This window comes from Oncorhynchus clarkii, chromosome 9 (assembly GCF_045791955.1).
Source record: "Oncorhynchus clarkii lewisi isolate Uvic-CL-2024 chromosome 9, UVic_Ocla_1.0, whole genome shotgun sequence".
Lineage (NCBI taxonomy): Eukaryota > Metazoa > Chordata > Actinopteri > Salmoniformes > Salmonidae > Oncorhynchus > Oncorhynchus clarkii.
The window spans coordinates 29,888,399-29,902,822 of record NC_092155.1 but is presented as its reverse complement, the minus strand read 5'-3'; the positions used below and the strand labels follow the sequence as shown (position 1 = coordinate 29,902,822).

The 14,424-nt window shown below is 42.8% G+C and overlaps 1 protein-coding gene across 5 annotated transcripts in view; it reads left to right on the top strand.

Moving 5' to 3' along the window:
• The window catches only part of LOC139416202 (VPS10 domain-containing receptor SorCS2-like), a 337,490-nt gene that overhangs the window by 87,020 nt on the left and 236,046 nt on the right, over positions 1 to 14,424 (top strand). For all 5 annotated transcript variants that reach the window (XM_071164599.1, XM_071164598.1, XM_071164596.1 and 2 more), the window contains exon 2: positions 287 to 354. In XM_071164599.1, coding sequence (XP_071020700.1) covers positions 287 to 354 — 68 coding nt within the window. The remainder of the gene's footprint in view (positions 1 to 286; positions 355 to 14,424) is intronic.

Below are 14,424 nucleotides of genomic sequence, written 5' to 3'. Positions count from 1 at the left end.
AAACATTTCCTTCTAAAATTAAAGAGGCAAACAAGACAGCTATTTCTATAGGGTAATAGTCTCTCTGCGCTCCCTCAAACAAATCTTAGCATAATCAGTAGAAGGGCCAGGAAGCAGAATTCCCCAAAGACAAGGAAAATCATTTTGAAATTGAAAAACACCTTTTTAATCCATTTGAATCAAACCAAATACTGTTACTTTTGCGACACTTACCATGCCATCTGTGAAACCGGTTCCAACTCTGTTGTACAATTGTGACTCACCCTTCATCTCTCCTCTTCCTCAGGTTATCCTCATCCTGACCAAGTACTACCACGGTGACTCCAGCAAGGTTCTGGAGAGCTCCCTCTGGAGGTAGGATCAAAAGGCTGTGTGTCTGTTTGTTTACGTGTGCGTTTAGCCCTGTCCACATATCAATACAGTTGCATGCGGGTTAAAGGGCCGTGGGTTGATTTATCTCGTTGCTGTGCTTCTCAGAAGACACCGTGGCACTGAGTACAGACAGAACAGAGTGGAAGAAAGACGAAACCTCAGCGGGCGTGAGAGTTGGCATCTCTTTGGACAGATAGTATGTCATCGTGACACAGGACAGGCCAGTGTATTGCATGTAATCCGTTACGTGTAACGGATTACAAAAAAATACTGTAACTTTAATCCATTACTTTACCAGCAACAATATTGTCATCAGATTACAGATAATTTTGAAAAACGAGATGATTACTTCTCGGATCACTTTTGAAATTCAGAAAGGATGTTTCCGCCCCCAAAAATTGACACCTTTCTCAATTACTTTCAAATCAGCATTGAAAAAAAGGCTCAAGTTTAAAGGAGAAGTCCACCCAAAACCCACTTTTAAAAAAATATTTGTTTCATTGATTCATTCGTTGTTGATATATTCCCAAAATGTTTATCAGCAATCAAGTTGTAACTTTCAAAAATGCGTCACCCGGGCCAGATTTCTGTATTTTGAAAGTTGCGTATCTTGAAAACTTGATTGCTGACGTGCAAAACATTTTGGGACGATATCAACAATGGACTAATGAAACAAATACCAAAAGATCGTTTTTGGGTCAGAGACCACTATGACGACACAGCAGATGGGATCTCGGGAAAAGAGCAGGAATAGGCATTTGTAGGCTACAGTGCAAACTAAACTATGTCTTCCAATGGTGCGACTGCTGTCGGCATCCAAAGATTATCCGACTTGAATAAAGGCTTGGAGGTAAGGACGACAGCAGTGGTGTAGTCTTCAGCGATACGGATATCACTTATTATTGATATCTACATAGTGCATTGATGTGAATCCCACTGCTGCTCTCTCATTTAGCTATTTGCGCCTTATGGATTGTGGTTGTTGTGGATGGCTGTTCACAAATGTATATGTGTATTTTAACCCAATAATGTTTGAAGTGAAAAGAATTTAAGCTGCTGTTTTTGCGACCAGTGGACAGCCAGTGACAAATGCGCTCTTGCAACAGCTGCATAGTACGGATCCCAGCCTATGGAATAAAACATTTGAGGGAGTTCCTCCCATAGAGTCAGGTCCTCCCATAGAATCAAAAATAATTGGACATCTCTGTGTTTCCTCCCTTCTAAACTCCTCTGTGGTATTGTGTTCCATTCTACCAAAAACACGTTTAATTTAAGAAGACCACGAGTGGGGATTTTATTGCTCTTTTTAAATTGTGATGATTAAAAAATGAAAAACAATAGGTGTAATGGACACATGATCAAACTTGCTGTCACGCTCTGATCGTAGAGATCCTTTTATTCTCTGTTTGTTTGGTCAGGGTGTGACTCGGGTGGGAAAGTCTATGCTTTCTGGTTCTTTGTTTTTGGGCCTTGTATGATACTCAATCAGGGACAGCTGTCTATCGTTGTCTCTGATTGGAAATCATACTTAGGCAGCCTTTTTTCCTTTTCTCAAAGTGGGTTGTTGTCTTTGTTAGTGGCATGTATAGCCTTACAGAGCTTCACGTTCGTTTTGTTGTAAATTGTTTTGTTGGCGACATTTAAAATAAAAGAATGTACACTTTCCACTCCTGCACCTTGGTCCGGTCATTTCCTCGACGACGATCGTGACACTTGCACACTTTTGAAAGACTTAAAGAGCTGCAAATTATCGATATCAAAGTGTCACCAACAAAAACCTAAACAAAAGACCTATAACAAACGCAGCATAGGGCATACATTTGTCACATGCAAAAAGCTATTTTCGGTAGTGCACAAAGCATGCCATTCCATGAGAGCAGCATTTATTTTACAACTTGAAGCAATGAGCCCAATCAGTCCTCCACGACTACCAAAGAATAAACAACAGAGTAGGCTAATAACTCCTTTGTTTTTGGGTTATGCTGCTCAGGTAAAACAATTTGGCTATTCTGTATTTCCATATTTATGTCCTATTCTTGAAGATCAGTTGGGTAAATTATTTGGAATGATTGGAAATATGACAGACTTTGGTTTTTAATGTAAAGCTATAGCCTAATCCTACTATTATCTGTAGTAGATAGCAAGGGGTTAGAAGCCTACATAACCAACCCATAAAGTCAAATGCAACATACATTTATGTCAAATCTAACATAGATTAATCCTTGCCAATAGATGTCTTTCAATTGGTAATATTCATTTTTGGCTTCTTCTAATGCCTGTTAAGGGGAAAGTAATCAAATAGTAAATGAAAGCAATCAAATTACAATATTGAGTTTTGGTAATCCAAAAATGATGTTACTGATTAAAATGTCGGACTGTAACGGATTACATTTAGAAAGTAACCTACCCAACCCTGGTCATGACTGGGCCTGACAGGCAGAACAGAGCAGCCTCGAATAGAACTGCCCAGTCGGCAATGGCATTGCAACTTTCCTCAATGTTTCAAAACTAGCTCAGAACCAGTCACTCCTCCACATACAATTAGGTATTCTAGATCATAAGCCATCAAATGTCAGGGTCCTAGTTATAAGGACACTGGGTAGAGAAAGAAAGCCGTCTAGAAATCATCCACAAACATTGAATGTGTCTCACGGCAGTACTTAATTCATTCCCTTCGCCTCACTCTGGGTTCTCTCCACTTCAAAGTGCTGGCCTCTCATTAGGTGTGACTGCCTGTCTCTCTCTCTTGAAGCCAAATGAATAATGTACATATTTCCACCCTGCTCCATTTTGATGTTTTAATGTTGTTACTCCCGAATGATGATTTTATTTTCACCATGACAAACCAGTCTGGTGGGGGGAAAAAGAGATGTAGAAAGGTGAACAATCTGGCACATACACTGGATGTCGTTAGCCTCTCTTTGTCATGGTCCGTAGCGTGAAGAGAATTTGCATGTTTTTGTAAGGAGCTAAAATGGCCGCCATGGTGTTGTTGTGCTATTATGATGATTTGGTTCGACTCCAGGCGGTATCACAACCGGCCGTGATTGGGAGTCCCATAGGGCGGCTCACAATTGGCCCAGCGTCGTCTGAGTTAAGGGTAGGCCGTCATTGTAAATAAGAATTTGTTCTTAACTGAATTGCCTAGTTAAATAAAGGTTCAACTAAAATTCTAATAAATACATGTGTGGGGGGCATTGGTTTCAAGTCAGCTCCATAAAGGCTGTGCAGTCACATCAGTAGATCAGCTTTAATATTACAGATAGATTGTGGCTTCCATCAATGTAACTGTCTGCATCATTTCCAATCCTCCATTTATATATATTTAAAAAAAAATATCTACAGTGATTTCTGAAAGTATTCATACCCTACCCGGTCACTATTTCCAAATGTTGTGATGTTTACAGCTTTATTCTAAAATGGATTCAATAAAATAACAATCCTCATCAATCTACACGCAATACCCCATAATGACAAAGTACCCCATTTAGACATTTTTGCAAGTGTATTCAAAATAAATAAAAAACAGAAATACCTTATTTACATAAGTATTCAGACCCTTTGCTATGAGACTCGAAATTGAGCTAGGTGCATTCTGTTTCCATTGATCATCCTTGATGTTTCTACAACTTGATTGGAGTCCACCTGTGGTGAATTCAATTGATTGGGCATGATTTGGAAAGACACACACCTCTCTATATAAGATCTCACAGTTATTTTCCAATATCCTCCCCACATGGACATTTTTTAAGATGAATATATATATATATCAATTATTTTATGGGGTGTCCACATTCTGTCCCCAATCAACACTTATTTTACACTTTTGGTGCCAGCGAAAATGACATAAGGAAGTAGTCAAGACAACTAGCTTGATTGAGCCTCCGCCATGTATATCTTACTGAGCCAGGATATTTAAGCCTCCATATCCACAAGTTCCAATATATCCATGATATGTGTCATGAGGGTGATAGTTTGTACTGTAATTCCCTTTATGGTCCATTGAGGTATTTAAAACTGTATTAGAATCTCCCAGCATAATAATAGAGTATTGTATTGCTTGTAGACTTGATAAATTATTTTATGTATATTTTCAAAGAAACGTGGATCATCATTATTTGGACTGTATAGATTAATGATCCAAATCTGTTTATGGTCCAATAACATTTTAAATAATCCATCTATCTTGCAGATCTGTTTGGACAATTTGCACACTCGGATCAAAATTATTGTTAATTAATTAAACCCCTTTTGAGTTTCTTTGCCCATGGGAGAAGTATATTTCACCCCCCCTCCCCCATCACTATTTTTTCAACAATAGATATCAAATTCCTTCTCTTCTAGCCAGGTAAATACTGATTGTCTTTTGTTATTATCTGCTATTATCTGCACTGCTATATACAGTGCATCCGGGAAGTATTCAGACCTCTTGACTTTTTCCACATTTTGTTACATTACAGCCTTATTTTAAAATGGATTTAAAAAAAATTAAAATCCCCTCATCAATCTACACACAATACCCCATAATGACAACGAAAAAGGTATTTCTGTTTTTTTATTTTTATACATTTGCTAAATTTCTAAAAACCTGTTTTTGCTTTATCATTATGGAGTATTGTGTGTAGATTGATGAGGGAAACATGTATTTAAGCCATTTTAGAACAAGGCTGTAATGTAACAAAATGTAGATAAAGTCAAGGGGTCTGACAACTTTCTGAATGCACTGTATGTTTGTAAACTTATCATTAAAAAGTACCATAATGATTGCGTGTCCAAATAGCTTTACCATGATATTTGGCACTGCTACTGAGTAAACCTCTAATTGTTCTCCACTATTCCACTCGTTAAAACTTCCCCTCATCCCAAGTTGGGTTGTCGTCCCTGCGACTGGCAGACCAACCCTGTCCATCTGGATTCTAGGGCCTTTGAGTGATAGGGACCCATACATTGTAAAGAGCACACAGTGCCACTCACAGAACAGAAGTAGATTAATGCATTAAAGCATTTACAACACCCTCACCTCGATTGCATTGTATACAATTATTTTCATAAAAAAATATATTTCTTAAAAAGTTTTGCATATCTTCATTTATGTCCACAACAAACTAATAATATGTGTAACAATGTAGGCAGTTCAGAAGATGGATTGTTACTTACGTATATCCAGGATTTGGCATAACAAAAATTAGATTTTCGGCAAACAATTATTATTTTGGCAAACAATTCATGTGATTCATCCTATGTTGTTCCTAACATCATTACCCCATAGCAACAGTTGTAGGACACACACACACACACACACACACTCCCCACCCTTCCCCCACAAACAACCACAAGCTCAGATGTTCAACAGTTGTTCCATCCCCGAGCCCAACTCGAGAAAGGACTTGACATGCAAAGGCATATACAGTTGTAGCTGTTAGAGAATGCATTCAACATTTAGCAAGAATGGGGAGATTTGATTAACCAATCTCAAGTCCTAACTGATGGAGCTCAGATACACCCACTTCCCCTGAAACACACACACGCTGGTCCCCCATTGTGAGCATCTTCCCAAGCATCTCTGTGCAGTCAGACCTTTGATTATTTTGTAACACCAGGGCCACAATCATTTCCCCCCTCTCTGATTGTCCGTGTGTGACCACAACCCCATGGGTTACTGCAGCTAGCGTTGCTAACACTGCCACTACCTGGGTGGGGTCACCCCACCGGAATTCCCACCAGCTAGGTACAAGTTTGTCAAGGTTCTCATTAGCAGCTTTGAAAAATGTATTGTATATTATGCTCACCCACCTGGGGGCTTTGGCTTTGTTGGACCAACCCTGCCAGGCAGGCTCAGACTCTTGAGGGGGCAGTGCTGCTCTTGTATGTCTCTGACCGTGTTTATCTTTCTTTCTTGGCTGCATATAGGCTACTTACAGTAGGCACATAAAACAGATAAGGACTTCTCCTTAGTTTTTGGGTTGCTCAGTTGGGTGTCTAGGATATAGGGTTGGGGAACCGTTCCATCATGATAGAACAATTAATAATTAAACTATATTTATAATTTATTTTTAAATGTATAGCCCATATCAGCACAAAATTGAAATCTCTCTCTGTCACAACTCCTGCTCGCAAGCGCACGTGGGCTCTGGCATTTGCAACCATTTTCCTTGAGTCTGGACGTTGTTGTCCTTAAGCTTGGGATCAAACAGGGAATAAGATGCAGATGATGAATGGGCTCGGCACCGCACTCTGTCAAGTGGTGTAAATCAAGACCCAAGGCGATTGCTCGGCGTTGCTCTGGAGGAAAGTTAGCTGAGAAGACAAGAGAGAGAGAGACTGCAAGGCTTCTGGGTCAGTGAGTTTAAACCCATGTCATGGGCTTGCCTTTGGAGATCTGTGGACTTGCTTGAATGTGATTTTTTTTTGTTGGTGTGGGCGACATCAACCACTACAAGGTGAAAGGAGATAGATCTGGTTGGCGTCTGTCTGTTTACCCCTCCCTTACTCACTCTGTATTTCTTGTCAGTTCTCCTAAATTGGAGGGGTTCTGGTTAAGGTTGAACATTTCCGTGAGGAACCCACGCATGTCGGCCACAAACTGTCCCTTTTACTTTCCTGTGACTCAGCTGAAAGATAAAGTATCTGTAGAAACATTTCCTGTCTCAGTCATTCCTGGATTCTGGAAGGGAGAAGTGATCCCATGTTTTTTCAATTAGGATTAAACCAGAACAGATAATGGGCTTGTGGTGTGGGACAATGCTATGTGAACTGGGCACTGGGAGAGATGGAGTCTGTGGTTGCTCTCAGTTTCATTGCCTTAATTTGGTTAGTTCTTAGAGAACATCAAATGAGATTGATCTATTACAGTCTCGCTTAGGCACAGCGGATGAGAAACGAAATATTGATCATTATAAGTGCGGCACGTCTTGCTGGTCAATTATAAGCGCCCCGAAAAATGTGTCTGTGCCTTAGCTACATTTCCCTACTGAAACAACTCTGTGTAAAACCAGTCTGTTTCTGGTTATGCTCAGATAAGAAAAAGTTTGGGGGGAAAAAATAGGGACAAACAAAGTGCGTACTGCTTCACCGTAGCTTATTGGATTTAGTGAAAATGTCTCTTTTGCACATGTGTCTGTGGAGTGTTCGGCTTTCGCCAGAGCTCTGACGTCAGCCATGTGGGTTTAATGTCTCTGACTCCAATAACCTGGGCCTTGACTCTGTTATAGCTGTCCCAGGATCACCAGCTAAAACATAGAACGGCTCTCTTTGTCATCCGAAGGGGGTAAACACTGAACGTGTACTATGATGTTGAGGCAATGTCAACCAACCTGGGATGTTTATTTCCAAAAAGTATTTCACAGTTTGTGTTTGAATTAAATAAGGCACGGTTTGTGCTTTAACTTGTATAGGAAGATTTTTACAATTGCTCCATATGGGCCTAGAAACCGAGCAAGTGGAGGGTTATAGTTTACCAATTTTTTATTTATTTAACCTTTATTTAACTAGGCAAGTCAATTCTTATTTGCAATGACGGCCTACCCCGGCCAAACCCTAACCTAGACGACGCTGGGCCAATTGTGCGCCGCCCTACGGGACTCCCAATCACAGCCGGTTTGATACAGCCTGGAATCAAACCAGGGTTGTAGTGACACCTCTTGCACTGAGATGCAGTGCCTTAGACCGCTGCGCCCCTTGGGAGCCCTGTCAATCACATCTATATTGAGAGAGCAACATGAACAACAGGCCTGCTATTCCCCTACCGCACACACTTATTTCGCAATCTCTCGCTCTCTTCCCTCGCTCCATTGATTCTGACAGAGACAGGGACAGAAGAAAGAGAGGGAAAAGAGATTGAGATTAAAGAAAGAGAGAAACAAAGGGGAGAAACAGGGACGGAGAGAGGAGTAGAGGGATTGCAGAGTAGAGGAAGTGTGCATAGGAGGAACGTGACAAATTTCTGTAGTGGGACCCGTACTGTTGTGCCTGAGGGGACCCTGGGGGTATGCACTCTCTCTCTCTCTCTCTCTCCCTTCCTCCCTCTTTCTATGTGACCCCTGCCACTAGTGGAGGGTAAAAGGAGACGCAGCAGGCTGGCACTGGTCAATAATTGATGTGATCGCCATGGCGATGACGAGGCTGTTGTTGTTCCTCTGTATTCTGTTTTAACTCAAGTGGTTGTGCACGGTCAGGGGCCCAGACCTCACGGTGAGAGGGGGAACGCAGAACGTTAACACACCACACGCCCTCACTGTGTGTGTATGTGTGTGCGTGTATGTGTACAGGTTTGTGTGTATGGACAAGCTAGCTTGCGTGCGTGTGTGTGTGTGTGTGTGTGTGTGTGTGTGTGTGTGTGTGTGTGTCGTTGAGGGAGCGTTCACCTTACCGTGAACCTCAGAGCACTTTTGCTCCCCTTTTTGAGTGCATTATCTCACATTCCTTCCCCTCAGTTTACCCCCAGAACTTCTGGTGTGCTTTTAGTTTCTGGCACAAGTTCCTACTCCTCGGAAGTCTTTAGCAAGAGACCTCACTACACTCTCTTGCAGCTGTTCTAGAAATGGGATGCGTCCAGAATTGCTCCCTATATTCCCTATTTAAGTAATGCACTTCATAGGGAATAGGGAGCCATTTGGGATTCACACCATGTCTATAACAGCTGCAGGGGCCCCCATATCCAGAGATCCAGACTTCAGCTGTGGTCTCTCACTGTCCCTATTATCTCCAATGATGAATTAGCATGTCAGAGTCTCCGCGCGATCATTGCTATCAATCATCATATGGTCGAGGCATGTCAACATTTGTCTTCGTTTGCCCAGACTCTTCAGTTAGAGAAACAGGAAATAGCAATAGCCTGAGTCACTCTACTGTACTGTACAATGCTGTACCCCCACACCAGATGATAAACCCCTTAGCCGTACTGTATGTACATAAAGGAAGTCACATTGAATGTTGGTCATCCAAATGGACACAGCACCATTGTGCCATTGTATCCTGGGCATTTTGTTTTTCTCATGGAGGAATAACCTGTTTAAATAAAGGTCAAAGGAACTGTCCAGTGCTTCAAGATTTCTATGAAATATGACCTATAATGGATTACAATATGTTGAAATGATGTTAAAAACCAGCTTTTCTGTGTTGGAATGGCGTGGGCGTACCCCAACAACAGAATGGCGTGGGCGTATCCCAACAACAGAATGGTGTGGGCGAATACCGGTCATAGAAAATATGAACGTGATAAGACCGCTGTTTGGCCAGCTCAGACAAAGAGCCAACATGACATCAAGTTCTATGAGGAAATAGAAAGCATCGTTGAAACGGTCTGTTGGAGATACAAGTTTAAGGTGGGTTTTTTTAAAGTATTTTTTCCCCAATTCATGCTTTTGCCACAAATAGGAGTATACACTTTGAAAAAAAGCTGCTATCTAGAACCTACATTTTTTGGGGGGGGGCTGTCCCCACAGGAGAACCCTTTGGAGAACCCTTTTTGGTTCCAGCGAGAACCATTTTGTTTCCAGGTAGAACCCCCCCCCCTTTTTTTTGTGTAGGACGAGTCAACAACATTATGAACTTTTAAAAGTGAGATTTTCACTCAACATTTACTTTAAAAGGAATAACATTTTACAAAACAGTACTCGAACGGCTGTGACTGGTTGGCGTGAGTAAGGAGCTGGGGTGTGGATCATGTGTTTGGGGATGGGAGATTTGTTGCTGCATTAGTAAGAGGGGATGTTAAACCTGAGTGTGTGTTGACAGAGCCAATCTGAAGACTTTGAGGTGAGCCACATGCAATAATCTCTGGGACGTAAGCCCGGCACACAAGAGCTGAGACAGGCAAGGATTAGGAAACACAGATTCTCTCTCTCTCTCTCTCTCTCTAATTCTCTCTCTTACTCCCTGTCTCCTTGTCTCTCTTCTTGCCTCTCCCCTTGTCTCTCTCGCTTGCTCTCTCTGTCTCTCCCTCTGTTTCCCTTTTTCTCTGTGACACACACACACATTGACTCACATTCAAAGAGTCTTTCTGTGCCGTACATTCTTATTCATACATACGTATTCACAAACCTGTGTCACACACGCATGAACAGACACACTTTGTTTAAAGCAGGCGGGACACTCTAAAAAGAAAAGCTTCCTGAAAGATCGTGTTGGGGTTCTTCAAATTGAAACTGTGGGGGAACCTCTATATTATTATTATTAATCAGCATAACAATAATGACAAGAACACAACATTTTTGCCGTCAGTGTTTATTATGATTTTAGTGGCAAAGCCGAATTCAAAAATCGAAATATGAGGTCAACTCCCAGCAGAGCTCCAAGTTCAAGTCAGTATGTCCTCTGGCGTGTTGATGTGTGTGGCGATATCCTTCGTATCAATAGCCAGAAGGATTCTGCAGTGCATGATGGTCTAACAGATATCCAGTTACAGTATAGTCATCAGCGGTGTAGGGAGGGTGAAGTCTGTGAGTGCAAAAATAATAATTACACAGATGATTAACAAAACGTGCACATGACAGTGTTCATACCTTGGTTTTTGTGGTAAACGTGAATAGGGAAGAAAAAAAACGGTTCACTTTTGACAACGGTTTTCACACACACACCTTGTCCATAATGTAGAGACCTCTGGGATCTTCATTGAAGAGGTCAGGGAGGAGGAAGATGGCTGCTGGGACTGAGTCCTATACGGTTTTAGAGAAACCAATCATAAAAATCAGCTAGCCTACATGTGATCTGCGTAACATTATGTGACAAACCAATGCCAATTGTACATACCACAGACACACAAATAAGTGGGCAGTTCAGGCCAATGCAGCTATAGCCTTCAACATATTCTTTACCTCTTTGTTGATTAACTTCCATTGAACTGTGTCCGTTGTCTGTTTCAGAAAAAAATTGAAAGTGTCAAACAACACAGCCATTTGCTCTTGGTATCACCATGAAACAATATCAATGTTGATCATACAAGGGAGAAACCTTCCCTGCTGTTTTCTCATTTTTCAGTTGGGCAGTTAGGTTCCTGCAAGAACCCCCTTGAGAACTAAGGAGGTTCCTCGATCAACCCCACCTCCTATGGGGTTCTTGGAAGTACCTTTTGGGGGCATTGTTCAGTGCCAAGAACCCGTAAGGTTCTTCAAACAACTTTGAGGATCTCAGAACAGTGTGGAGCTGCATAGAGTGTGGAGTTGCATATCCACGTACGTAACTGCATAGTCACACACACACGCCTCACACATGTCCTGTTAGTGTGAAAGACCAGCTGGGATGTATAATTCATGTGTTCTTCACACTTCTTTTGAACTGACGACAGGCTGCTAGAGAGAGAGAGAGAGAGAGAGAGAACCCCCCCCCCCTTCATCAACCCCTTACCCCCCAAACCCCATCTTCTCCCTCCAGGGGGCTTCATAATGTAGGAGAAGATCCTTTGACGGACCCTCATCACACCTACACACTGACACCTTTCATGCACGCACATGCACACACGTATGCACGTGCGCACACACACACACACACACACACACACACACACACACACACACACACACACACACACACAGGTCCACGAAGTGCAAGCATGGGACTTGTCACATAGAGAGAGGGAAAGAGAGAGATGCCCGAGGCCTCCATCAGGCACACAGCAGTAGGGGGTACACTTCAAACTTGTCACAATCGCATCTCCTCCTCTCATACTCTCTTCCTCTCTCTATCACTGTCTCCCTCTCTCTTTGTTTCTCTTCTTCCTTCCTCTGCATTCCATTCCCCTGTGTCTGTCATAATCAATATGGTAGTAAGGTCTTTGCTCTCGAGTCACGACCCATTTTTCTCTCTGTCTGATCTTGATCCTTCAAAGTAACGCTCGAGAGGCAGACACCTGTATCCATCCCACATTTGAAATGTGTTGACTATTAGCCATTTCAATGGCTCCGATCGAGTTTTCATAATCACAAAGACGCTTTTTCTTTAATAGTTCAAGCACTTTATCCTTCCCTCTCTCTTTCTCTCTCTCTCTGTCACCCCTCCCTCCTCCCCTTGTTCCTTCCATCTCCCACCGCTGCCAGGCTGACCTCTGCCACAACTCGGCCCTCATGTTATTCCGCTTACTCGTTCTCTATCTCTCTCTTCCTCCCCTCTTCCTTTCTCTATAATCTTCCTTTCCCCGCTCAGGCCAGACGGTCTCTTGGCTGTAAATAGTTAATCGAGGCGAGCGGCATCGTCTTCCCCATTACACTCAAGTCCTGCATGCATATTTCATGGCCCATGGAGAGGTAGAGGGAGAGAAAGAGACGGAGAGAGGGAGAGGGAGAGACAGACACGGACGGACGGAGAGGGAGAGACTGGGAGAGAAAGAGACGGAGAGGGAGAGACAGACACGGACGGAGAGAGGGAGAGAGAAAGAGTAATGAAGAGTGTGAGAGAGAGGGATGTAGAGGGCTGGTGAGAGAAAGAGAGAGGGATGGAGGGAGACAGATGGAGGGAGAGAGAGAGGGATGGAGGGAGGCCGCACTGCTCGGCCTAACAAAGAAATTGATGTGGAATTAATAAATCATTGTGGATCCTCAATGCTGGGGATAATTGAGTGTGTTTGGGGTAGCAGGCAGTAGGAAAGGCCCACCACAGCGGCTCTCTGAGATATAGAGAGAACCGGAACACGCAATCACTAATAAGGAGAGGAGATGGAGGAAAGGGAGCGAGGGATATAAATAGACAAAGAAGAGGTTTGTGGATGCTTCAGACTTGTTGCAGGTGAAGCGAGTATTGGATTTTAAATGTTAAATTGGTTGTGCATCTGATACTTGGGTTATGCTGTAGCTTAAATCATGCCAGGAACTTGCTGCACATCTATGTGGCAACAATGGGCACTCTCTTACCGCTTGAGGTTTTCTCAGATACCTCAAATAATTCAACGCAGTTGGTAACTACTGTAGCTGGTACCAAATGAACTGGCCACTAAGTACCAGGAGACATGGAGGTGGAGGAAGAGGAAGAGGAGGAAGATAAGTTTAACACAACACCCACTCTTGGCAGTGTTGGACGGTGACAGTAAGTGACTGATGGCCTCAGAGCCTAATGGCAAGCTGAGGGTGATGATGATGATGATGATGGTGGTGGTGGTGATGATGAAGATGGCGGCATATTAGCGCTGAGTGATTTAGCAGGCTGAGGTGCTAATGAGGACAAGGGTGTCACCACAGGGAGGAAGGGAGGGAGAGAAGGAGATTGAGAGAGAGAGAGGGAGGTGGAGAGGGAGGGAGAGAAGGAGTGGGAGAGAGAGAGAGAGAGGTGGGGAGGGAAGAAGATTGGGAGAGAGAGAGAGTGGGAGGTGGAGAGGGAGGGAGAGAAGGAGATTGGGAGAGAGAGAGAGGTGGAGAGAGAAAGAGAGAGAGAGAGGTGGAGAGGGAGGGAGATTGAAGAGAGAAAGAGAGAGAGAGAGAGAGTATAGAAATAGCATTGACAGGGGACCCTATTTATTTATCTGTGCAGCAGGCCTTACCGTTATGATCCCAGCAGTCCCTTTAGTATTATTGTCACTCTATTATCCCTCAGCTACTTTCACTGGGTGAATAAGATAACATATCTATGATATCATTGAATAGTAGATATCCATATCTATTATTTGACAGAAACTCTGTCATTTCCCTCAGTGTTGCTATTTAAAAAGAAAGATATACAGTATTGCATGCAGTGATTCTGCCCAGTTGTTACTGTCCCCCTATCCCAATGGTGTGCAGTCACACAGTTGGCCAGAAACCCGAATCGTAAATCATTTTACAGTTTTGCGGGCCCATGAAAATAGCAATAACATGCAGGAAATGGAGAGTTTGCACAGTATCGTATGTGGTATAGATGTTTGCCAAGTGATTACATCATTAGAGAACAAGGACAAAGCCGAAGTCTTAAGTGACTGAGCACCCTGGAGCGGGAGAGGAGTACAGCACGGGGGTAGCAGGCATTCACTCATAAAACTATCTGATGTTGTCTGAAACGAACTGGAAAATAAGACGACTGTTAAAGCATTTGTGGGTGTGTTTGCGCGCGTGTGTGTGTGAACACAGTACACAGTCTTTATGGTTGTGTGTG